The sequence below is a fragment of the Polistes fuscatus genome, unplaced genomic scaffold (assembly GCF_010416935.1).
Source record: "Polistes fuscatus isolate 324 unplaced genomic scaffold, CU_Pfus_HIC Scaffold9, whole genome shotgun sequence".
NCBI classification, from domain to species: domain Eukaryota; kingdom Metazoa; phylum Arthropoda; class Insecta; order Hymenoptera; family Vespidae; genus Polistes; species Polistes fuscatus.
In genome coordinates this window covers 5,897,577-5,924,260 of record NW_025113173.1, presented here as the reverse complement: position 1 = coordinate 5,924,260, position 26,684 = coordinate 5,897,577, and the positions used below count along the sequence as shown (strand labels likewise).

The following is a 26,684-nucleotide window of genomic DNA, read 5'->3' as shown; positions in this document are numbered from 1 at the left end:
CTAACACGAGAAAGTCAAATTTTACCAAGGTTCCTAACAAGTTCAAAAAACACAAAAATAGAGATGCCTCTATTCTTATCACCTAATTCGCTATAATATTTTCACTTTAAATGCAAACATGTACAAAAATGACGCGAACGCGACGCTACGATCGCAATTTTTTTCCAAATAATTGAAAATCTTAATCGCTTCGATTATGGCATAACGGTGCATAATTAGAAACGTGGCAATATCGTCTATCGATATCGCATCGGAAAAAGAGGAAGGAACTTACGGGACAACCTAATACTTATTTTTGGTATTTTTCGTTTTCAACTGGTAACGGTTGGTAGTTCGCTTTCTTTTTTTTCTTTTTCTAATATTAAACTATGCCGTATATTCGGGAGTAAAAAAATATGAACAAGAAGTTCGCTGCTTTCTCCCACTTTTTTTTAGGAATATTTTTTAATATCGTAGCGCAAGGTGTTTTCACGAGTACGAATTATGAACGGTAGGGAAAGTTCTGGGTGTTCTAGTTTTTAATATCGAATCTCTCCTAATTCAAAATTATTATCGCAAAAATATAGTTTCGAAGGAAGAGATACTTTGTTGGATTCATTTTCGGAATATATTCGAAGAGATTTTTGTTTGGATCTTACCAAAGTTGTTTCTATCTTCTATGACAGCGTAGCGACATCGATTCTCGAATTAGCATCGGTATAAGTGCCAGTCGTATTTACACGAGTAAGCCCGAAGCTTAACTTACTTCCAACTAGTTTAAACTTAACTAGGAGAAACTGCGGTCCGAGCAGAACTACTAGACGCGCGTCGACTATTCCTAACCCCCGCTTTTCGACGAGAGAAGAGACAAGACCGAGAACATTTACGTAATTATCCTGTCCTAGGGTAAACGCCATAACGCCTGGTCGAGCCCCGCACGACCAACCCTGCATGACGCGTCCGAAAGAATTAATCCCTTTGCGAGATATCACTGACAAATTCGTTCGGCTAATTATTTCCTACCCCCTTTCCTGCACGCAATCCCATTTATTTGTACGAATCGGAATTTTGATTCTTCGCTTTTTATATTAAATAACGAGAGAGAAATTGACAAAAGTTACCTGGCGCAATGCTCGATTGTAAATACGACAACGATAAGAGGGAAAATGATTTGAAGGGTTAAAAGGATACAATTTCTATGAGATTTTGCGATCCCCTTAGCTAGCAACGTTTCGAATTTGAAAGAAAATGTGCGCGCGAGACGATTATCTTCCCTCTCCCTCGTTCATTGGCTCTTAATTATTAATCGGCGATCATGCGTGGTAGAGAGGATAATTTATAATCGACGCATAAGTGGATCGTCGCGTGCGCGTTCTCTCCCACAAGGGAGATCTTCCTTCGATCTTTGAAGTCGTTCGAAAGTGGGAGCCACGATCGATTACGGGGCTCATTAGTTTGATTTATCGCTATCGAGAGAGGGAGTTTACCCTTCTACGCTTTCCTCCAACTAACGTGTTCTTATTCTTTCGACGAGCCCAAGTAAGTCCTATCTTCGAACTTCCTCGACCTCGAATGAAGCTCGCGACCTTGACAAATTTCTCGATTACATTTTAGATCAATTATTTTTTAATCATTCGAACGAATTTGTTCAATTTTATAACATCAACGACAAAATCCTCGTCGCTCGAATCGATCGAAGGGGGAAAGCTTTCGCAATGCGGAAACCGCACTGCTCTACTCCCAAGGTCGCTCTCTTCTTTCTCTCCAAAAGAATCTCCATGACCTTTGCCACGTTTTATCTCGATCGAACGATTATTCCTTTTTTTTTTCGTTTCCTCCCCCTTCTCTGACGCAAACGTTTGGACGAAGAACTTTCGATCGGTGGATCGTAATATCGATCGTAAATCGATCCAAATCGAGAAATAAGGATAAAACGAAAATGCCAGGATGACAGGTGCGTTTTGCAGGTGAGATCCTTCGATGCAGCAGCTGCTGCTGCTGCTGCTGCTGCTGTTGCTGTTTTATACGAAGAGATGAGTTTTTTTGAAGTATCGACGATATATACGAGCTTAAAACTTATATTATATTTTTATGGGAAATGTTTCTCTACGGGTATAAAGTATTTTCTTTTTCTTTTTTTCTTTTTTATTCTATCGCGCAGACACGCATAAAAAATTATTTCGAATTAATCTTTTATCCGATGAACGATTAGAGATCTATAGTTAGATATTCTTGTTATTTTAAATACGTGACTACGTAACAAGATGAAAGCTTCAATATTATGTGCGTTCGCGTACATGGCATGTCGTACACTCTATCAATTTGTATTCTTTTGATTGCACTTTGCAAGCACGGCACGTCAGCTTTATCTTCGTTCCCTTCTCGGAGTATACGAATAATACGCACGCCACATTCTACTTGTTTACCCTCGATAAATATTCATATATCTGTATTTTATTGAAACTTCAATATCGTTCGATATATTTCAATGTTTTAAATGTCCTCCTTTGTAGATCGATACTTTTGTCTTATCGCAATACGCGAAAATGTCTCCTTTTTTGCAAACGAGAAAAAGAGATTGTTCTTCTTCGGAACACAAAGAAACAAAAAAGGAAAGAAAAACGCGACTAAATTAGATTAAAATAATTAGCATTATTATCGACGACTAAATCGATCTTTACGTTGAAGCTTTGTTGTTACGCGAAGCTTAGGTACCCGAGGAGAGTTGCGTTAAATTAGAACGAACCTAATCCGTTTGAAACCTTTCAAGTATAAATACAAACCTAGAATCGTCTTTGTATCCGCTAAATGCAATGGCTAAGCGAGAATTATGAGAAGATTAATTATACTCTCGTACGATTGTTATTAGACGAGTCAATTTTGATATTCCAAACGCAATCAACCCTAAACACCCGACCGTGAACGCGATGCGCAAAACCGATCTAAACTGCGCATACTAAAACGATTCAATTACGAAGAAAAAAAGAATATGAAATAAATGGAAGAAATTAATAATAAAAAAAAGTGTGTATAATTAATAATAAAACGACGTAAAGAAGAACGCGCGTTGGAAGATAAAAATGAACAAGTCTCGGTTCAAAGTCTGGGATTTAATCGTCGACCTTATCGCACCGCTTGACTATTTCAAAATATCGCTGTTTTGTCGGGCAACGAATGAACGAACGAACGAACGAACGAACAAATCTCGATGTAAGAAACTCTTTTCTGGAAGAGTTGAAAAAAAAAGAAAAATAAGGAGAGTGAAAAGATCGTTTGAGTGCGCGAAAAGGGTGACGATAAAAAGAAAGGTACGACGAGCGTCGAAAAGGTTCAACGTACTCTCTCTCTCTCTCTCGCATACGCTCTTTGCTCGAACATCGCGGAAGCGAAGCCACGAATTTCGAGTGGAATGACCCTGAATCGCATATGGGGTATGCATCGAAGGCTGCGCGCTCTAATTCCGGCTTACTCAGACGGTTCGATCGTTTTCGTCGGCCGCGACAAATTTTCATTTCTAACCGGTAAATACGTCATTGGTTATTCCAATGCGAGAACGACAAATTAATACCAAAAAATTGCTCTACCGAAATAAAACGAGTCTCAAGCGGAAATGATTTCTTTTTAAATGGGAACTAAAATATTTTGCGTTTACAAGCGCCCGGCTCGTATAGTCGATAATGATTCGAATTTATTTGTACTTTTTCTCTTTTGATACGAAGAGATTTGAAAAAGATTTGCCGTTGGGCAGAAGGCCCTATTGAACCACCACGTTCCATATTTCATCATCGTTGGATACTAACTCATAGCTTTCGCGTGCACTCGAGCGTCTAGCAGCAGCACCACCGCGATACACGCATACGTACTTTCTTCCCTCGAAAACGGATCAGGCTGCTGCTGCTGCTTTCGACGTTATAACGATACGTGTAATATCTGCATACACGTATACGCGTATAGAACTCCGCGTAACATATATAGTCACGTATTTTCTCTAAATCTAAATCTAAATCTCCTTTGACATAAATCCACTCGCGACTGTTAATCCGGCGTAGATTAATATTATACGCGGCACACGAGCACGCATATTTATTTCTTTTTTTTGCTTTTATTTTCAACATACGAAAAACAAGAGCAAAAGTTTGAATTATAGGTACGGCAAAAAGTTCATTTTGTCTCCTTCCCATAGAAAATTCTATTCGATAACTTTTAACAATTTATATCCAAACGAGTAAAGTCATTTAAAACGCGTCTCCAGATTTACGAGTGTGTAGGTGAATATCGGAAAGCAATTTCTCTTTCCCTTTTCAAATTCAAAATTATTTTAGCAAGTTTTCCTCTCCCTCTCCGTCCATCTGTCCGTCTGGACAATACACGAATTCGTATTGCTAGAATGGTCGACAAATGGAATTGGTCATCGAACGAAAGCGAAGGTAGAGATCGAGAGAACTGGATGACCACCAACGGTTTGCGGTACGACGAGAGAAAGAGAGAGAAAGACCCTTCTCCCTCCCAAACCCTCCTCTCTCCCTCTCTCTCTCTAGTAATGAAATCGAACCGCCATAAACCTGCTAATTTGCAGGAGTAATAATTATTTCGTCGTTGGGTCTGCGAATCACTGTTAGTAGACATCGATTTCGGTGTTATAATACATTGTCCACTCTCTCTTTGTGATTTTCCTCGATTATTATCGAACGCATTTCTGTGGTATCTCTTCATTATCGAACTGAGATTGAATATTCCTAGGAATAATGATTTATTTTAAAATAATTTCATGTCTCTCTCTTTCTCTCATCCAACACACACACACGCACACGTTAATCTTGCAATTCTATTTATTAATAATTAATAATTTGTTTATCTTTTCAGGGCTGTCACGGATCCCAGGGACGGTAGGAGAGTGGCCTTAAAGAAACTGCCGAACGTCTTTCAAAGCCTCGTCAGCAGCAAGCGCGTTTTCAGAGAGCTGAAGATGCTCTGTTTCTTCAAACACGAAAACGTGAGTTTAATGGCAAAGATTAGTGCGCGGGTACGCGCAAAATCGAATCATTTTTTCATCTTATTTTCCCTTCAAATTATAAATGTCATATTATCGAATAAGTTTCAATCTTTATGCGAAATATAGTTAAAATGTCGTGCACTTGGAAAAGATCGAGAATACTTGGTAAAAGAAGGAGTAGAAAGTTTGACTTTCTAGATGTTGTATTTGGTATGAAAAAGAGATATAAAAAAAGGGAATCGGTAGTAGGAAGAGCTCCTCTTTAGGAGGTCGCGTTTGTTCGTTCGTTCGTTCGTTCGTTCGTTCGTTTCTTCATTCCTTTCTTCGTTCTTCCATGTTTCCCGTGATCATAATCTCTCGGTAAGTTAGCGAGTCGAGCTCTCAAGTAGTACCGTGCTACGAAAGTACATTTATTTTTCAAAGAGTTTGGATTTAAGTATCGGCAATGCGCGAGTGGATATCTATATACACACACACGCGCACGCACGTATGTCTATTCGAGTTTCGTTCGAAGAAAGTTTCTTTAAAGGCATCAAAACCCTTAACTCTTCGAGTGGCTGCTCTCTTCGATGTTATGTTTGTGTTGGTACTCGAGTCGATCCTTTTTCTTGGATTATCCGCTGTCGGCACGCTTTACTATCATCTCTTTCTATCTCTTATGGTTCTTTTCTAGCATTGCGTTACCTATATACCGGAAATCTATTCGTCTTATTAAGTTCTCCGATTTTCTCTTCCTTAATTGTTTTTCTCAATTTTCATTTCGTTTTATTTTTACTCGTATACGCGAATTCGGTTTAATGCATAGAGATAATATTTTATATCATCGATTATAGGATATCGCATTGAATTTGGTGGCAAGTCGATTAAATATTAAATGCTAAATTTATCATTAACTCGAGATAAATGAATTGTTCATATGTATTTCCATAATTCAAAATTTCACATAATTACTCGTATTGCTTTAATATTATTCTTAAACGAGAGGGGAATAGGAAAAAGAGGGGTCTGAAATTTCGCAAAATGCTGTTTCCTATTTCAACAAATTATAACAAATCAGCGCATCCTTTCGAAATATATTGCGACTACTTTTCGGCCTTTCCTTTTTGGCTAATTTCAAGTTCAAACTTCTAAACTTAATTTTTTGTTTTCATCGAGAATTTGAGATAAGTTTCTCGTAGATTTCCAAGTAGACGATCATTTTACGTTCCCTCGGAGTAAATTTCTTCCTTTGTTTTGTTTTTTATTTGAAAAACTGGAAAAATCGAAGATGTAAATCTTAAAAGTTTGATTCTCTGGTTAATTTTCAGGTTCTCTCAGCCCTGGATATCTTACAACCACCGCATCTCGACTTCTTCCAAGAAATGTATCCTTTACTATCATTTAATTTATAATAGAAGAGTAAGTTTTTCGCAAAAGAAAAGGTAATTTGTTAAACCTCCTATTTCTTTTTTTTATTTCTTATTCTTTCGAACGAGCTAGGAAGAAAGCAAGGAAGCAAACAAACGAGTAAATAAACAACGGACGTGGAAAATTTGTGGAATGTTAGAATGTGCGAAGGAAGTATCGCTACTACGTAAATTATTTTCATGTGGGAGTTTATCCATTGAATAGAATTCCAACGATCAATGTATGTGCATGCATGCATACTCGTATACATAGATATAGCGAATAATAACGATCCGCGATATCTCTAGTCTAGTAATACGTTTCTCTACTGCGTACTAATATGTACAAAGTAATCGGATAGGTCGCATCCTGTGCTTGTTACACCAATAGACGAAATAAAAAGAGAAGAAAAAATAGGCGATCCATACAACAATTTTTCTTCTTCTTCTTCTTCTTTTGTCCTATCGCAGCAAGCGGAAAAAAAGTTACTTTTCTCATAAATAATCTCTTTTCGATAATACCGACCTGTTCTTTTTTCTTTTTTACTTCTCTTTCGTTTATTTCTTTCGAGCTGGAATATCGAAAGCTCGTCTAATTTTGCGAGAGCTTTGTTTTCCTTTAATAAATAAAAGACCAAACTAAGTTCTCGATCCATCGATCGATTAATCATACGATTAATATTCTTCGTATATAACTGCAACGTCCTATAAACGTCAATTCTTGTTTAGAAATCTTATTAAGTTTTCATCGAGTATGCTTTTGCCACGTAGCAGCACACCTACCACACCATACGAGATTTCCTATCGGCAACTTAGAAAATGTATATGCTTAACGGTCGAATCTTTGATCCATCGATCAAGGAGAAACCGATCCATTTCTGAGAACGGGATCGTTCAATGCATTCTCGCCAGAAGTTAATCTCGGTCGTGCCGGTTCGATAAATCAGTTCCCCGGTCTTCTTTCTCTCTCTCTCTCTCCCTCTACTTTTATTGGACCTCCTTGTTACAACGTAAATCATCATTAGTAATGCCGGTTATTATACTTCGCGGCAGCATCATCTTCATCTTTATCTTCATCTTATTCAAAACGTTTCTGTATCTCTATCTCTTCCTTTCTTTCTTTCTTTATCTGCTTATCTCATCTTTTAGATTACGCAGTTCATGCACGAGTCAATAACATTATTCACTTGCAACCTGACTCTCTTATCCAGTTTCTCTCTTTATTCGAATTATAATCCTATCTGTGTTTCGATTAGTTGCTCTTATTTCGCATTTTTTTTTATACTTTTTTTGATAAGTCAATATTGAAATTAAAAAACGTTGATATCTGCAAATGTTTGATCAATTTTTAACGTTTGCCTAACTTTTTAGACTTTTAATTTGTTCCTTTTCTCAATTTAAATATTGGAATTCAAAGTGTTGATATTACAGAGGGGTTTGCGGAAAAAAATACTTTTTGATTTTTTTCAAATATCGAATAATTGAAATTCTTCTCCAACTATTCCATTAATTTTATTATTATATACTAATAGTCCTTTAAACAATTATCGCGAATAATCTCGAATTCCTAAATATTAGATCGATTCTCCTTACGGGTCAATTCTTAGTTTCGTTGAAATGATTATTCGAAAAGTTTATCGAGAGAAAAATGTAATGAACGATCTTAAGCATAATTAGATATACGCGCAAATACGACGGAGAGAAAATTTTCCGTTTGAAAATATGCCGCTAAGGTCGACCACAAAAGTAACTTAACCGATAAGCTACCGGTTGATTTCTAATTAAGGAACCACTCAGGATCAGGGCGTAGAGTTGCGTCCTCGCCACCACAGCCGGCGGAAACCGCAAACGGAATGAGTGCAACAGAGATAGATACGTGTATATATGTGTATGAAGAGAGAGAGATAGAGAGAGAAGGGCGGAAGCTTCGTTGAATTCTAACGCTGCTTACGAAGGACGTCGTTCCTCCTCCTCCTCCTCCTCCTCCACCTCCTCTATCGCAATGAATATACCATGCACGTTGGTAGATGCGTTGAATTCTCTGCTGCTACTGGCGACGTTGGGTCGATCATAATCACGGATTATTAATGCAACCTGTTCGGGAGAGTAGTAGACCTATGTGACACGCTGTTGCATCCCAATAACTCTCCTAGATTTAACTTTGTTCAATGATTCCTACCGAGAGTTCGCCATACCAACTTGTAGCGAGTTGCTATTCCTCGATAGATCATTGGAGATCTCCGTTGTAAGTCGATTTGATCGATCGATCGATCGTGATCGATTATTCTTTCGTTCCATTGATTAATAGACTTCACACTCGTCTTTTATTTTTTCCTATGGCCAAGTATTTTTTGTTCTATACGTAATTAGATCAACGAGGAAGGACAAATGGTGGATTAGTTTCATCGGAGCTTGATTTATCTTCGCGATAATCTACCGAAGATAAAGATTAAAAAAAAGGCTAGCGTTAGCATTAATTTGCATGTACTCGTTAGGATATAGGAGGATATATTGTAGTAGCGTTAACAGACCCGCATAGTAATGCTCTTAATACCCGCATCATCGAGAAAATTGATATCGATTACTGAAAGATTATTCGAGGTGCGTTTCCTGTTTTTTCTTTTGGTCACATTTCTTATTCTCCTAATATCGTATCATCAAATGATTATTAAAGCAAGAGGGAGATTGACGTCAACGACGGAGATGCATCGGCTAATGGATTAATGGGGACTTCTAAATATTTTATTATTTAACAAATCGAAATGGTTTATCCTGTATATGTATCGAGATGTGCGAGAAATAGATGCGATGAGACGAATGAGGAAACGCAGAAATCGCCAAGTGCAAGCCGATATAGACAGCCCGAAGAGGTTCTATAAATAAATCTAGGATCGATGATGACAGCTCGTACGAGTAGGATAGAGAAATAATAAACTAGAGGAAGGAGAAGACCGAAGGGTAATACGACTTTTTTTTTGCCGTTACTACTTAAAAATAGGCTACCTTTTTTTCTCGCGACTACTTAAACCTTCGAACTTCGAACGTGAATGCCAAACCGGAAACTAAACGAGAGAGAGAGAGAGAGAAAGAAAAAGATATTATAATTGGAAATCGCGCGTGACTCTCGCATTAGCTTAGTATTGCGTCTCTACGAAGAAAAAGAAGATATTAAGAGGAGGGGGGGAGGAGGAGGAGGAGGCCAAAGGAGGGTCAGGGTGGCCAACGTAAGCTAACGGAGCGTCCGGCTCGAACGAGCTCGACCGGATGCGGGGAGAAGCTTTATGGTGTTTCCGAAAGGCAAATGAGATAGAAAGGGTCTGTGATGCTTGTTTTACGTCCGCTTGTATACATATTCCTGCTCGACGCGTTAGCACTTCTCTTTTATCGTTCATTCCACGCGTTTAACTATACCATTACAATTCGTCTTATTAATCTAACCGTTTGATGAATCATTAATTTTCTACTATTTAGAAACATCTTTTATCGTTGCTTTAAGTGTTTTTTCCATAATTAATGAATTTCTCGTTCTTCGGACATTTTCAACTGTCATTTTGTTTTTAATTAAAAGTCATCGTCTCCGTGATACGTTTTACGGGGAAATAGGAAATGTTGTAAAATAAAGATAAAAAAGGTAAAGAAATGTTTTGGAAGGCGAGGCTTCGTTCGGTCGATTAAACCGCTCCTCTTTCTCTCCGCTCTTTCTCTCCGCTCTCTCTTCACGTTCCTCGACTCAAATAAATATCCCTCATAAAGCAGACAGGGTGCAAGGAGCGAATTTTATATCGCCTATGGCGAGCACATCGCGTGCCCACAGCCATTCAACTTCTTCCCCTAGATTATTTTTTATTTTGACTCGCCGCTGGGATACTACGCTATGCTAATAATCACTCTATTTTCTTTTTTAAATGATCGGTAATAGATAAATGACAGCATTTATAATCTACGTACGGTGAACCAACCTACCTTATGGTTCATTATCCGATATTTTTCTTCTTTTTCGATAGGATTAATCAGAGAGGACGAACGAGAACGTAAGAACAAAATGATAAAAGGATCTCTTAGGCGTCTATCGGTAGACCATTAAAACGAGAAAATATTTTCTTTAAGACCGTAACTCATCTCCTCCAATTTTTTACCTTCGGAATATATTTCTGCTAGAATCTGCATTCGCGCATTTTTAATCTGCAAATGGATTTATCTATTCGCCTATACAAGTAGATAAATAACGGAAAAACTTGATTCGTTATGAGTCATCAGCCGTCAACGAGTTTATTTCGCGTAATCGTCATAGAGATCGATCGATCGATCGATCGATCGGTTTTTACCACTTTTTTCCCCCCTTTTTTCTACTTAAACGCGTATAAACGTTCGTAATAACGAAATGAAAGAGAATCTTGAGTTTGAATCTAAACGAATATCGAAGGGCAAGGCTTCGGAAAATGATTCATCGATTACGATGAACAATTTTCTTTCGTTTTTGCTTTTTAAATCGTGCAATCGAACATCGTTGGACGGGTTTGTAAATCGCAAAGCAGCTTCGTAATACACAGCAGACCGGCGCATAATCGCATAATAAGTCTAGGAGTAAGCAAGATATACGCAAGGACATTTACTGTAGCAGTATTATGAGTGTTCTAATGAACATATATCCTCGATGTTGGCAATCAATTAATAGAATGATAACGGTTATCGCGAATTTATCGATATATCCGGGTATTAACAACATCTCCTGTACTAGTTCCGACAACTACCCACCAAACATCACCACCACCATGAATCTCTTTGACTGTATTTATCTATGTATTTATAATAGATAAATCCATCTAAACCGAGCCTTTCTTTACCGTCATTATCCCCTCTAAAATATTTCATCTATAATGATTATTACTATATGCAAATATACAATTAATAAATACGTTTCCTTTATATTTCTATCCGATGTTTTTTGCTTTTATCGCAAAAATTGCTTCGTTTCACTCGTTTTCACGGTGGTGGTGGTGGTGATGGTGGTTGCTTTTATTTCGCGCGAGTTGAACGTGGTGTACACGGCACTTTGCGAGTGGCAAACTGTGCGTGGAGTGAAACGATAAAAAAGAACGCGTGTAAATTAAAGGTCGTCTCTCTTTCTCTCTCTCTCTCTTTTGTTTTATTGCGTTAGTCGACGATGTAAACCATTAGATGGAAAAGCGAGTTGATGTTCGTTACTACCGACGTTACACATCCATCTGTCTCTATTTCCTTCTATTTCTCTCTTTTTCGATCTATCTCTCTATCTATCTATCTGTCTATCTATCTCTCTCTTTTTAAAGCCACACTTTACACTTTTTCTAAGCTTTTCTCTTTCTTCGGTCGTTTTTATGGAATGCTTGTTAGCGGCAGACGAGCCAATGAATTACAGCACGTATGTTTTTATACTCGCACCGAGTTTTTTTCCCTTTTGTTAAAAAACGTTTTCTCGCTTCTTCGATTTATTCTCTACTCGTGCGAATAATAAATGCCATGGTAGGTAATTTTATTTTTGTATTTTGATATTTTGCCCGTCGTAGTTCATCTCGCGTTAAATATTCGTACAGTCATTTTTCTATTAGCAAAGCGACAAATTTGATTCTATGGTAGGTAAGTTTTTTGGTAGGATCGTATCGAGCCGTTGCTATTAATTACATATCGAATGTAATGAAAATTATTTGTTAAAAAAATGTCGGCTACTCGAGTCGTTCGACGAAGACAAATAAAGACGATCGCATGCGATACTCTGAATTTGCATATCTGCATTATGTAACATTTGTTGTATAAGCACAAACGTATATAATGTTACCTACTTTTACGTAAGTTTGTGTTTCTACATTGCATACGAGGCACGTAACAAAATTGCGAATAAGCCTTGCAATGATCTACAAATCGATCTGTCTAATCGGAATTTTGTATTAGATGGTTCAAACGTGTTTATATTTTTAGTCTTACTCGTATAAAGATTAGAAAAGTATTAGACTCGTAAGGTTCGATTTAATCTTGCATTTATATACCGTGTTACACGTGAGATCGATTTAGAAAATTTGATAATCAAAAAAGAAAAAAAAATCAAATTTGGCCGCGTAGGAAAATTGAAACCGTCGATCGATCGGAAATTGCTCGCTCTTTTTTATATTTATCATTTATTTTGTTCTACTTTTTTTCGTTTTATTTTTCTTCCACCATATAAAACGTATCGAGTATCGCGCAAAGCTGGCGTATATCGATCGACCCCCACAGTTTTTCGGAGGCGAAGTAAAAGTGAGTTCTTTGTTCTCTGGCATACGATGCCTAACATTTTTTTTCTCTTTCTCTCTCACTTTATGTCTTGCTTTATTAACTCTCTTCGACGTTACAATATATATCCTGTCTAAAAGACTAGGGGTATATATTTTCGACAGTTCGCCAAGTATATAAGACGTTTAATACCAGTCCAAAATCTTTCTTACGTGTTCGCATTTTTCTAATATAATAAACTTGCCCCTGCGTTATTTCAAATATAGGACGAATTTTTTACGCTTAGTTAAATAAAAAAAAAAAAGAAAGAACTGGAACGTTTCACGATAACCTACTTTTTCGACTAAGTGTTTAGATTAAAAAACAAAAAATAGAAAAGAAACAGGAACGGAAACGGATAAGAATTAGGTCGAGGAGTGTATGCGAAGGTATTCGAATTTCGTGATATAAAAGGTCGAGTGAATCGAATGAATCGGATTGATTCGTTTCGATATATTTCCCACGATATAAACAAATGTGCCAAAATTCATTGAATTAACAAAAAGTTAACGCTTGGAAAAGGAAGATAGAAAAGATGGAAAATGGGGAAACTAATAGTCGATGGTAAGCGTGGCATTTCATTGCTAACGTATTAAACCTATCCTAATTGGTTGGTTCGCATAATGCTCGCACTGTCGGCGTTGCGTTGGACAAAGTAACGAACAACGCAACGAACGAGGCAACGAACGACGCTTTGGCTACGTTACGTTCACGTGGTATGTTGTGTGTGTGCGTGTGTAGTGCATCGATGCCTTTGAAATTCCGATTGGTTCGTCGTCCGTGTAGCGTGCAGCTCCTAGTCATACATCTGTGTACCTAGAAATTGCTTTAACTCTAATCTCGTTGGCCTCTCCGTGTCTATCAATCCATCCCTTTTCTCTCGCTCTTTTCTTTTTTTCTTCCCCTCCCCCTCTCTTTGCACCGCTCCCGTTATTTGCATTTCGATGTTGCTGAAAATCTTTTTAATCAAATGCCTATTGATTACAATCAAATTTTTCTCGATTTCAAACTTGTCCGAGTTTCGAATCACCTGTTCGAATGAAATAGGTGAATCCGTTGCGAGAGATAAAAATCGAATATCGATCTAATCGCTTTGCGCAAAAATCATATTGATTTGATTAAGATGGAAGAAAAAAAAAGGAGTAGGAGTTTTTATCGTTATCGGGATTTGTCCGAATCGAAAAATCTCTGGGATATTGTTGTGAAACGAGAGAAGAAAGACCGGCGAAAGACTTCGACCAAGAAGGAGATAAAGGAAAGGAAAGGAGAGAGAAAGAGAGAGAAAGAGAGAAGGAGTAACGCGTAGAATCCAAAGACTCGTCGAGTTCTCGAAGTCGTTTGCCGGCCGTGTTCGAACTCGGTTGACCGGTCGGACGGGCCGGATTGGCCTTGCTCGAACACCTCGGACTTTCAGCCCTCATCATCGTCATCCTCTTCTTTGTTGTACACGTTCATTTAACAAAGGAATCGCCCAGAAGAATGACCCTAACGATCACAATTGATCTACATTATCGACCATTATCATTTTCGATGACAACTTTATGTACGACCACTGATAATCTAATAATGTATCTTTAACTTCGATGAGTTGTTGGACAAAGATTCTATTTTCAAATGATACTAATTTTTCCTATTAAATTCTTACGCGACGCTGGTGTCACATTTTTTGAAACGACGATTTTGACGATGGGAACTGATATAGTTTTGTAGGGAATCTTTATATATTTAATATCAACTTGGAATCATCGGTAATCCATTTAGAATTCCGATCGAATCTAAATAAACAAAAATAAAGAAATATAATATTTAGCGAGTTTCTGCGATCCCAAGGCTAGAACAATGAAAAGTCGACGGAGTCTTCCAGGTTGTTCTTCTTCCTCTTTGGACCGGTATGAGGAGAAGAGTTGGGAAAGAGGGATGCGAGGAGCAGGGGGTTTCCGAGGGAAGGAAAGGGGGAAGAGGAACGGCAGGATACTCGATTTCCAAGCTCTCGGAGTTCGCGAAGACGTTGCGGCCAGCAGTGCGGCCAGCAGTGCGGCCAACAGTGCGGCTTCCGGCGATGCGGCTGCTGGTGCTGCTGTTGGTGCTGGTTCTGGTTCTGGTGCTGGTGCTGCTGGTGCTGCTGCTGCTGGGGGCAAGTCGCTTTGTCCAGGAACCGGTCGACGTGCCTACCAGGAGGTAGGTAGGCACGCATCGATCCTCCAATCGGCCTCCAGCACAGCATTCGGTCTCTGCCACCCAGACTCCAAATAATAATATGTTTCTCTAAATGTGTCTCTCGCTTTTGACGAGGCTTTCACTGTTCTCTCTTTTAAAGATACTTTCTAATCTTTCATATTTGCATACATTTTTTTGTCGTCTTTACATTTATTCTTCAAAAATGACGAATTCGATCCGATCGAACTTTTTGTTCGTCATTTGCTTGGAACTTTAAATTAGAACGTGCTCGTTAAGTAACGCGTTTATTACTACCTGCTCGTACACTTTATACTGCTACGGTAAATGAATAATACTCGAAGAGAAAAGAAATATTTAGGAATCGTGTAACGCGTAATCGAGCAATCTCGTAGAATTTTGTTAAAATGTCTTTCGAGTTTTATTCTCGTTACTTCCATCTTTCTCTCTTTTTCTTTTTTTAACTCGATTTATCATAATTAAATCATCAAACTTAATTCTCGTCAATATGGCGTTGAAATAGCCAGTTTATCAGAGGTAACTAACGTTGGAACACGAAATCCCTACAGATTGAAACGTATCCTTGTAATCAGAGCAAACTCAATCTTTCTGCTTGCTTACTATCCATAAAGCTTTCCAATGACTGCTGAATTTAAATTTCGAAGTCGATATCTTTATCCCCCTTTTTACCCACATTCCCCCGCCATCATTGCCAATCTCCGATTCTCATTTCGCGAGTTATATATATATATATAACTTCAACGAATTTATCCAAATACGATCTAATAATTGCATAAACTAAAAACAGGTTACGTTTAGAATCGAAACCTGTTACTGACCAACTATTCTCATTGCATGATATCATAAGTTTATATGTGTATGCATGCATATGAGATCATTCAAAGTACAAATTGAGTTGATCGATCATAGGACGATACCGTACAAGGTAGAATTTCCATTCTATGATTTAATGCATTTGTATTAACTAAGGTATCGCGAAAAATGATGAAACGTATTTGCGAAAGATAAAATAGGGTTAAAAGAGGAAGGACGATATTAGCTAGAGTGTTTAGGCGTTTCAGGTCGAAGCCAACCGGACCAGTCGACTTGCATACCACGCCAGGTTCGCAGGCAGCCTCTACCTGCATTCCAACCTACCAGTCGACCTCATTCCGCCATTATACTATTTCATTTTCCTCGAACGTTCGCTCTTTTCTTTTATTCTTCTGCAAGTCGGACGTATATAAATGACGACGACGACGACGACGACGACGACGACGACGACGACGACGACGAAAAGGATAATGACGATGATGTTGACAGTGAAAGGAAAAAAGTATTCTACAGAGAGAGAGAAATAAGTAGAATTAGTCTCCACTTTCCCTTTGTTCTTATTTCATATATCCTTGAAACTTGGAACTAATCTTTTATTAATGATTTATGTTAGGAAATAATTTCGACGAAAATTTGACGAAATTATAGGAATTGGTCGATAAGCAGTGTCGAAATCTTTCCTATACAAAAATATTAACGGGCGTTATAATATTAACGTATTCGGACATTTATCTAATGTCTATGATAAAAATCTCTCTTATTTTTGTTTCAATATAAAATATATTAAATATTTTGAAATAAACAAAATATATATATTAGCGTTATTAATTGAAACTTAAACTATTAAAACTATGGGAACTGCTTATTGGTCGGTTAAGCAAATAATTATTATTTACGCGTACATACGAGAGACGTATATTATTATCCGTTTAATTATATATTGTTGTTTAAACGAGATCACGAATGTGTGGCCAATTAAATATTCCTCGCGAATACTATTTATTTGGTAAAACAATAGTGTAAAACGATCGGTCCGTCATGGGCAGCAAAATTATCCTTGATTAAAATAAAGCTAATATAAAGCCGCCGCGACGACACGCAAATACCCCACCTGCATCGAACAAAGATTCAAATGTTAATAATTAATGCGTTAATATTATATAGCCGATAATATATGTATTGACTATTCCGTTACAACGGTAGACCCGAGTTTTAACGTTAGAGACAAGAGAGGAGGAAGGCTCGAGATAAAGTTTAATAATGTGCACACGTTTTCTCGCACACATGCACACATACATTTCACACTCGTTACAAATCGAAACCAAATTTTTACACATACCTACGAAACTGGTTCGTTAACGAGTTCACGTTTTGCCTTAAACGATGTTTCCTTTATTATCGATTTCGTACTATATATGACATTTCGTTTTCTTTTTCTTTCTTTTTTTTTTTCAATTAATACCTACATCTCGATATTACGTTGAATCCTGTAATGTACAATTTTACGATTTTCAATTAATTTTAATTAATAGATCAATTAGAGCACGAGGGAGCCAATTCAAATCTATGCTCCTTAATATATTTCCTAAATTATATAGAATTTATTTAATTTTCCACATACGACACTCTTCGCGCGGCTTATAAATGAGTGAAGATTTTAGAAAATATGAAAAAATGATTTGGCACAATTGTGAATAATTTCCGTTAATAATTTTGATCTCTGATAAAATTCTAGCAACTTTGATAGTGGCATAGTACCTTAAGTCTAACTATAGTTACATATGTTACCCCTTGGTGGCAAGCAACCTCTCCCCTTCTCTTTTCCACTCTCGTGCTTCTCCAATGCGACCTCGTTTCTTTTTCTCTTTCTCTTTCTCATTCGGTAGAGAAGTTGTGGGTTCTCTCCTTTCAAGCTTCAACGCTTAGATCCGTAAATTACCAACTTCCCCTTCATTTCGACTGTCCACTTTCGTTACCAGCTAATATATTTTACAATTTTCATTTTTAGATTCTAAAATTTTGTACACGTTACATTCTAATATCTTTTATTCGATTATACCAATAAATCAGTGCAATTTTCGTTGTTTATTTTCTTAGAAAATAAAAAGCAGCGTGAATTTATGAAAGTTTCCATATTGTCGAGTATGAAAATTGTATTTATTTCGAAGATAATTATTTGACAATAATGATCGAGGTATGAATAAGAAACAAGGATGAAAATGAGGAGACAGGTAGTTGTTAAAGGTCTCCAAAGTTGATTTCACGTCAAAGGACGATTCGATAGCGTTTATTAAGGTCGTTCTAACAAGGATGGTAGACTTTGAGGATGGAAACGAAGCAATTAATCGTAGTAGCTATGGAAAGCGGGCACGATCTAATTACGTCGTTGTAACGGCCCGAATGACGATTTAATAGCGTATAAACGTGGCTTGCTCGAGCATATAATCAATAAATTCCTTAATCAGTACCGACATAGATATGTGATCACGGAGCTACTCCAAAGCGATCTTCATAAGATCATCGTCAGCCCACAGCACCTCAGCCCAGATCACATCAAGGTCTTCCTTTATCAGATCCTTCGAGGTAAGTCTATTTTATATTTATTTTATATTTTATTCGCATAATTGTGCCCGGTAATTTATGGTACTGGTGGTCTCACAATAAGCCAACAAATTCTACACATTTGTTTAATAATATAAATCGTCAAATTCATTTCTTCAATTTTCTTTAACTTAAACCACTATCATAATTACCAACCAAATTATGTTCTAATGTATGTTTGTAAAGGTATTGTTGGTCAAATATTTTTCTTACACGAGGGTAATGGATAGAAATTTTTACTATTCCTTTTAAACAAAAGTGAGTGACCGAAAAAGAATTGTTTTTACGTTGCCTACGAATTTGAAATTTCTAAATTACAAACTTCTCTTACACTTTGTTGATATTTTAATTTACAAGAAAAGAAAAAACAAATAGTAATCTATTTCAATTGTATACCTAATTTCAATTTCAGATGGTACCCATAATAAAAGATATTTTTCAAGTATCCATTTTTGGTACGAAAGACGAGATTTGAACGTGTCTCTTCTCTCTCATGGTTGATGTTGTAATTTTTACGCGTGCCTGCTTGACAGTGATAGCAGCAAAAGTAGCACCAGCCTATCTTCTCTCTGTCCGTCTGTCCGTCTGTCTGTCTATCTGTCCGTCCGTTTCTATCTCTTTCATTCTCATTCTCATTCTCGACTGTCCACCTCTAGAGAAGGTCATTTTGACAGAGCATTACGAGCTGTTCATGGTTCGTTACACTCGACTCAATTTCCTGCAACGGCTCTCGAGAAACGGCAACCACCAAAATGTATGAGCAATTTGCATGATTCCTCTCTCTATCTCTATCTCTATCTCTATCTCTATCTCTCTCTTTCCCTTTCCCTTTGAACGAACACGTGTCATTTTCTGAACGAACACCTCTCTATAGCATGTTAAAAAACGTTCACGTGTAACAAACACGAGAGGAAAGCAGTCTTCTCGAGGAGAATATTCTTTAACGATTTCTCGTCGAATGTCCAATTCTAAAAGTGTGAAAGACAAATACGAGATACGAAATAAAATCAGATAAATTTCAAAGCCCCTAGACAATACGTTTTTGGGTATCGGACTTTCAAATAAAGTTTGAGATTTCGATTTATCGAGAAGGGATCGGCAGAAAAATAAGAGGACGATCGTATCGCATAAAGAAATGGACCTTGAGTTTGCGACGATACGTTTTTTTATTTTCTACCCAAATCAATTCGAGTTCAATGTCATCGAAAAAAGGATTAACTGATTTAACGGACCGAATCAATAGGAGGAACGTAGATAAATATTCTAAGATCTTCGAAATTTGTAGCAAAGTAGTAGAAGAAGAAGAAGAAGAAACTCTTGCGAGTAATTTGGAATAATCAGGATCCATTTTAAATAACTGTAAGAAAGAAAGAAGGAAGGAGAAAGATTGAAGGACGATGGAAGAAGTAAAGTTGAAACTTTGGTCTTTTCTGTTAGATGGGTGAGTAAAGGTATTCAAGCACGTCCGGTTTTCCGGGAACGGCTCCGGGGGATGTAACTAGCTCCTAGTTGAAATTTAACAAAATCCGTGGAAAAGGAGATGAAGAAGATGATGAAGGAGAGATGCGAAAGAAGAAAAACAGCCAGCATGAAAAAAGAAACGAGAAAAAGAAAGAAAAAGGAAGTGTGCTTATAAAAATCCATGATAGCATATTGCATCGTTGGAAATGACGAGGACCTTGAGCTCGAGAGACACGGCAGTCATCTCCTCGGTTGGATAAATAGGATCGTTTCTATTCATCCCTCGGGATCATCCTGGGACTCTCAACGATGCCCATGGCCTCTTTACATTGTCTGCTTTTCTCGAATTATCTTCCCTCGTGTTCTATCTGACCAGATTCTCACGATCGTCGCGTATATTCTCTGTTCTCCCTTTTTTGGATATTTATTATCTCGTGTTTCCCGTTTTTTACTTTTATTTTCTTATCCGTATCAAATCTTTATCCTTTTACTCGCGTTACAAATCGATTCGTGTCACTTGATATTTTTCTTATTGTTTTTTTCTTTTTCTATCGAGTTGAGCAATAAGTTACATTGGAATTGTCGAGATAAAAATGATATATACCGTTGGTTTTTTATTTAAATATAAACTATTTCCAATATCCACCATTTCTCAATGTCCAATCTAATAAATAAAAAATATTTTTTTTCTACCGTCTCTCAATATTCTGCAATTAAACAATGTGGATGATTCGAATGAATTAATTGTCTCATTTGAATGAAAGAAGATAGACTCGATTAACATATTTTGCATAAAATTGTGTGTTCAAATTTCATCCTCGTTACTTGAAATTAAGTAGAAAGGTAAAGAAGTCGATATTAAAGATCCACGAGACTAAGAAGGATCCTTCTTCGGTGCTTGGCGTATTGGGATGCAAAAGATCCTTCAAAAAAGAGGGGAGGGGAGGGGAGGAAAAGGGAGGTCCTTGCAGGTTTTTGATCTTACCGCGAAGCACCGACTTTGATTTCCGCCGGATGAAAGGGGCCTTCCTCTGAAGGACCGAACACGAGTGCTGCCGTTGCGATTTCTCACGTACGCTTTGACTTTCTCCCTCGTTTCCTCCCTTCCACCACCCTATCGCTCTGTCTCTCTCGAAATTTTACTTCAAAGGAAGAAGAACATGTTTCGAGACAGAGACTGGTATATCCCGTATGCAGTTTTATGCAACGCGTCTTGGAAAGTTCTCTTTCTTTTTCTTATCGCATTTTCCTCTTAATTTTGATTCCAAATTTAGCATTAATTCTTTCGCGATTCCTTTCAAAATTCATAAGTCAAATTTAAAATGTAATTTTTGACGAAAAATCTTGTTATCCTATTTCTTCTCGTTTCTGTTCTTTCTCTTATTCGCGATAGATGGAAAAAAAAAAATGGTTGTTTTGGTCGAAGGAAATGATCGAAATTATTCGTCGGATTTGCTTTTTATCGTCCGTAAAAATCCACTGATCCGTCTAAAACGCGTATTTTACACTCGGGATCGGTTACTGGCAAGCGAGCGTAGGAAAACGAGTGCGAACACGCGAGAATGATTTATACGAGCGACGACAGCGATCACGAAATGCGAGATACGATTCGAATCTGTATGATTGGTTGGGTATGCTTCGACAAGTGCTGAATGACACGTCGAAAGAGGACGAGGGAAATATCATCGAGGACTAACAAATAAAAAGCTCACCTTTCCATTCGAATTTCTATCACCGTTTGCTCCCATTTTGTTCATCGATTCGATAATTATCATTAATTCATAGGATTTTCAAAAAATTACATCCAAATGCATCGCGTATTTTACTATTAGGCTGAAGAAAAAGTTCGCGCGTTTTTAATTAATATTTTATTTGCATATAATTTGATCGACTTTCAAAAAATTGCCCTATCCGAAAGAACACAACAAAAACACGAACTTTTGGTTCGCCCTAATATTATTAAAAAATCAATTTTAAATTAAAACAAGTTTCATTATTATTTACCGCAAGATAGGAAAGGATTGATAGAAAAAAGAACTGAAGTTAATGAACCGTCAAGATTGACCAGCGGAAGAGGACGATGATCTCCGAAGATCGTAGAAGATCTACCAAGAGAGAAAGGAAGGGAGAGAGAGAATCTTCTCACGGGTTGCGCGTTTCGGTCTTTCGAACATTCCCACCCGGTATAAGGTGGCACGTAAAGCCCGGACAGATAGAGCAGAGAGCTCCTCTTCTTCTCTTCTTGACTGGTCCGAAACCAGTCCTACCGCCGCCCATCCGTGACCCCAGACCCCGTCATCCGGTCGGTTGCTCACCACCATCTTCCTTCTCTTTCTCAACCCAACTCTTTCTTTACCTTTCCTGATCTTTTAATTAACGAGTCCACATTTACAAAGAAAAAACATGCCCGATATCAAAAGTTACTTTTATCAAAGACCAAAGAGAGCAAGAGAAACAAAGTACTTCTTTATCTTATTTTTGTACATTTTCTTTTATAGATCAAACGAAAAAATTGATCAAACTGAGATTTCTCTTCATCTTTAAAAAAAGAAAAAAAAAAGAAAAACCAAACTTTTTATTCTTTTGTCATAAGAAATATCGATATCGATGTTCTCGTTATTATCAGTGTCTACATATCACAAAGTCACGTTGCACAATTCGACTCAAGTGGAAGTCCGATTGTGACGTAATCGTCAAGAGAGTTGCACCGAGAGAATCACCGAGAGAATCACCGAGCTTGCCTGCCTGCCTGCCTGCCTGTTTCTCGAGCTGCTGTGTTGTTGTTGGTCGAAGTTTCGTATTCGCGAGACGTGCCTGTTTTATTTAAACGGCCTTTCTCTCTCTCTCTCTCTCTTTCCATCTCGTACAAACGCACTCTTAACGAGTTTTCCGTCCTCGGAAACGTGCCATCGATTCTACCATCCAATGCGTACACACACATATTTCTCTAGTATGCATACACGTATATATATGCATGCTCACGTTTAACTGCATTACGTTGAGATAAGTTTATGAGAAAGATAGAACATGATCTAAACGACAAAAATATTTCACTAACGTTAACTACTATCATTTTTTTTTTACTTCTTATATTATAGCAAGAAGAAAAATATAATATCCCATGTCCTTTGGGTTGTACAGGATAAATCCGTAGCCATTTTTAAATGGAAATAACATAGCGAACAATAATATCTCCAGATAGGGATTAGCTTTCTCGAGTGTAAGTAATACTACTTGTAAGTAGTCGACATCTGTGCTTAGTCAGACATCGAGTCTAACAAACCCTTCCCCCTCCCTCCCTCCCTCCCACTCTGTCTCTCTCTCGCCAAGTTGAGAAGATAAAGTCCTCGGTGTATCGATCGTCCTCCTTTCTCCGCAAATTTCCCAATTTGATGAAACAACCAAGGTGACAACGCGCACCGAAATCATTTTTAGAATGAAATTTATCTTATGCTAGCAGAAAAAAAATAAAATAAAAAGAAACTAGTTTTATAGACCACATTCTTCTATTTCGTATGCAAATGAATGCATTCGATCGTTCGAAATCGAGCGACAAGGAGGTTAACGACAGGTGCTCGGTTGCCTATCTGGCTGCCTACCTGGTTGCCTACCCGGTTGTCTGGTTGTTTGCCTCTGATCAAGGACAATGTACTGGCTACTTCACGGTAGAAGCGATTGTACGTAGCGATGACCTTGCTCGTTAATACGCGACGCAGTCAGTCCTTTGACCTTGACTTTCGTACAGCCAACGACTACGTCCGGCGAGTACGTTGCCGTCGCCTTCTTTGCTCTCGCATTTTGTTTCGTTTTTCTCTTTCTTTCTTTCTTTTATTGTGGGTGGAGACCCTATCGATCCCCCATCCCTGGAAAAAGTAGGAGCGAAGAATCAACTTTAACTTCGGGGAATGCACGCCCTGTCCAGTACGATGAACTTTGCGATAACGAATTGTCTTTTTAGAATGCAACTTTATGAATGATTTTTCTTCGATTATAAATAATTTGGATTTTCAGTTTGGAATGATAAAATAATAAGCACCAATAAATGCAACTCGATATTTTAAAAAAATGAATCGTAACGCGCAGAGAAACTACTTCCGTTTAATGAACTCGTAAAAAATAGTAGGAACAAAAGTAGAGTTTAGATGGGTTCAGAGACACCGGTGTGCGAGCGAGCAGCGGCTTTCTTTTGGGAATCAGCTGATCGATCGCGTCGCGAAGGAGAAGGAGAACAAGGTAAGAGGATAAGAGGGAAAGAGAAGGCCGTTGATGGGTGAGGGCAAAGTCAGGTGTGTATTTTAAGAAGCAAAGAACGAGCAAGTGGAGGAGGAGGAGGAGGAGAAACCGTTGGTCGAACGATTCGTTGACCTTGCGGATAATTTTGAAGTTAGCGTGCAATCGTCGTCGTCGTCGTCGTCGTCGTCGTCGTCGTCGTCGTCTTCAGCAACAAACTATAGTAAACAAAGACGAGAAGCTTTTTTTATCCATGCAAATCATTATGGTCATTGAACTTTTTTAAATGTATTATACAAGGTGAGCCAGATGTTTCAGAATAGTTTTACTCATCTATACTCGATGAAAGAATATCAAAATGGGGAAAGGAGTAAACAAAGAAAGAGATTAGTATGAATGATTCACGTACAAATTTGCGGATTGCAGATAAATCCGAATATCGCTGTTGCTGTAATCGCGAAGCGTAAGCTTCGGATTAAACTGGACTAATTAGAGAGATAATTGAAAGCGATTCAACGGAACGCGTAACACGATTGTATATATTATTCATTCACTTGGGATACGAGATATCGGTGTTACAGTAATTTACGTATCTTATAGATTTCGAGACTATCGATATGATATTAAATCGCAACTAAACTTCTATCGTAATTCTAATCTCTTGAAAAGATTCGGATTAACGCAATACTCGTATACGTACACAGATTTATTAAATCTTCGGTATAATATAAATTTTAATATAAAATAGACGCAATAAAAAAATAAAAAAAAGAAGAAAAGAAAAATGGAAAACTAGTCGCGACGAAAAGTATAATTGAAAAAAATGTTTAATACTGGAGAATACTTAAAGAAAGAAGGAAAGAAAAGAAAGTTAAGAAAGGAAAAATCCGTTGATCCGGATAAAGAAAATACTTTTTCTTCGTTGGTCTGAAGAGTAAAAGTAAAGTATATAGTAAAGGAGGAGGAATTCATCGTGAGTGAAAGCCGTCGGCGGGAGACTTTAATTACCGAAGGGTAGATTCCTAACCGGACGCACCCACGGGGCAGATTACCCCGGTAATATTAGCAAGTTTTATTGCAGGGAGAGAGAAAAGTCGAGCTGCTTGAATGCAGCATGACTCACGGGCACATTCATCTGCCACTGATGTTTCTGCTCTTATTGCAGCCTCACCTCCAACAGCAGCAGCAGCAGCAGCAGCAGCAGCAGTAGCAGTCATCCCTCTCTTTCCTCTTGCACCCCATCACCCCATTTTATATCCAACTCTAGCTTACCCTTCGTGTTATTTCTTTCTCTCTCTTTCTATTTCTATTTCTCTTTGCTTTTCCATCTTTTCCTCGATAGCCTATAACCGTCAAACGTAAAATCTTTGCAATTCTATCAACATTGATATCGATACCTGTGTTTGCACATATTCGAAAAATATGAATTTTCTCCAATATTCTATACCAATAAATTGTTGTACCGTCTGTTAAACTAGCACAAAATATCACGAAATTTAGTCGAATTCGCTTGTACAATGATAAGAGACACATAGAGAGGGAGAGAGAGAGAGAAACATGTGATACTATAAGCGAGATTACAATAGCCGAGGTGTATCGATGATTGGAACGGTAAACGGTACATCGATATAGACTGTATTCTGTCGTTTCGCATCCTATTACATACATAGTATCGACGTGTAAACCGAGTTGAATTGTTATCATATAGACCATAATCATATACGGGAATTATATTGGTCTAACCATGGAGAAATAATTGATTTCAATGATTTCATGTAATATGTATACGTGTATGTATATTACGACGTTTAGAGAATATTTTGTATCGCGATTATTACTATGATACGAAAATTTCATGTATTCCCTTTATAATATTAGGGTGTCCCATAAGTTCTTTCCGCGCCACGCTATGTATGACTTCGAGCTATGTTTGTAGACATGCAGGTTTCCTTCCCGAGAAAGTGGTAGGAAGAAGGTAATAGAGCAGAGCACAATAAATCAACCTTAAACAATAAATATCGTCTATTGAAGTTGCATCAAAAAAAAAAAAAGGAAGAAACTTATGGGACAACCTAATAGTTCGCTATCGAAAATGGGCTAATACGTGAATTCATTCGATAATGTCTGGCCCCCTGTTTTTTTCGCTAACCCTTGGGTGTAACACGGGACAATGTGGGGTTGAAGAAACGGGAGGTGGATAGGGTTTGGGGTGCGAAGTGAATAGGGAAGGGATTATCGAGACCTCCCTTTAAACGCGACGGCTACGGCTACGGCTACGGCCATGGTTACGGTTCGCTTATGCGGAAGGGGATAGTCGAGTAGGGAGCTAACGACGCGACATAGATAGGCATAGACGTAAATACGGATGTAGATATAGACCTGGAGAGACACCTACATACAATCTCAGAGAGAGAGGGATAGACGCACAATCATAGCATAGGACGTAGACGTTCCTAGCGGAAGCTAAACGCCGGATAATCTCTTCTGAATGCTACACCGAAGTAGCTTTAACGAGCACGCCATGATATTTCTTCGCTTCAAATCGAGGTCGACAAATTTGAGATTGTCTCGTTGTCCGAATAATACTTTTCTCTTATAATACTCTTATTTATTTCAATATTTTTAGTTGGTACTTTTTTATTAATAAAATCATTGATCAATCCGTAATCCTGATATTTTGACAAACATTGACCAACAATATTAAAAAATATTAAGCCAACGAATATCAATAAAAATTCAGA

The 26,684-nt window shown here is 37.7% G+C and overlaps 1 protein-coding gene across 3 annotated transcripts in view; it reads left to right on the top strand.

Annotated features, from left to right (window-relative positions):
* LOC122525645 (serine/threonine-protein kinase NLK) overlaps window positions 1–26,684 on the top strand; it is a 71,062-nt gene that overhangs the window by 32,485 nt on the left and 11,893 nt on the right. For all 3 annotated transcript variants that reach the window (XR_006305849.1, XM_043648562.1, XM_043648563.1), the window contains exons 2-4: window positions 4,843–4,972; window positions 6,280–6,335; window positions 18,128–18,234. Coding sequence is in view for 2 of the 3 variants with exons in the window: in XM_043648562.1 (XP_043504497.1) it covers window positions 4,843–4,972; window positions 6,280–6,335; window positions 18,128–18,234 (293 nt within the window). In the remaining variant the exon portion in view is untranslated. The remainder of the gene's footprint in view (window positions 1–4,842; window positions 4,973–6,279; window positions 6,336–18,127; window positions 18,235–26,684) is intronic.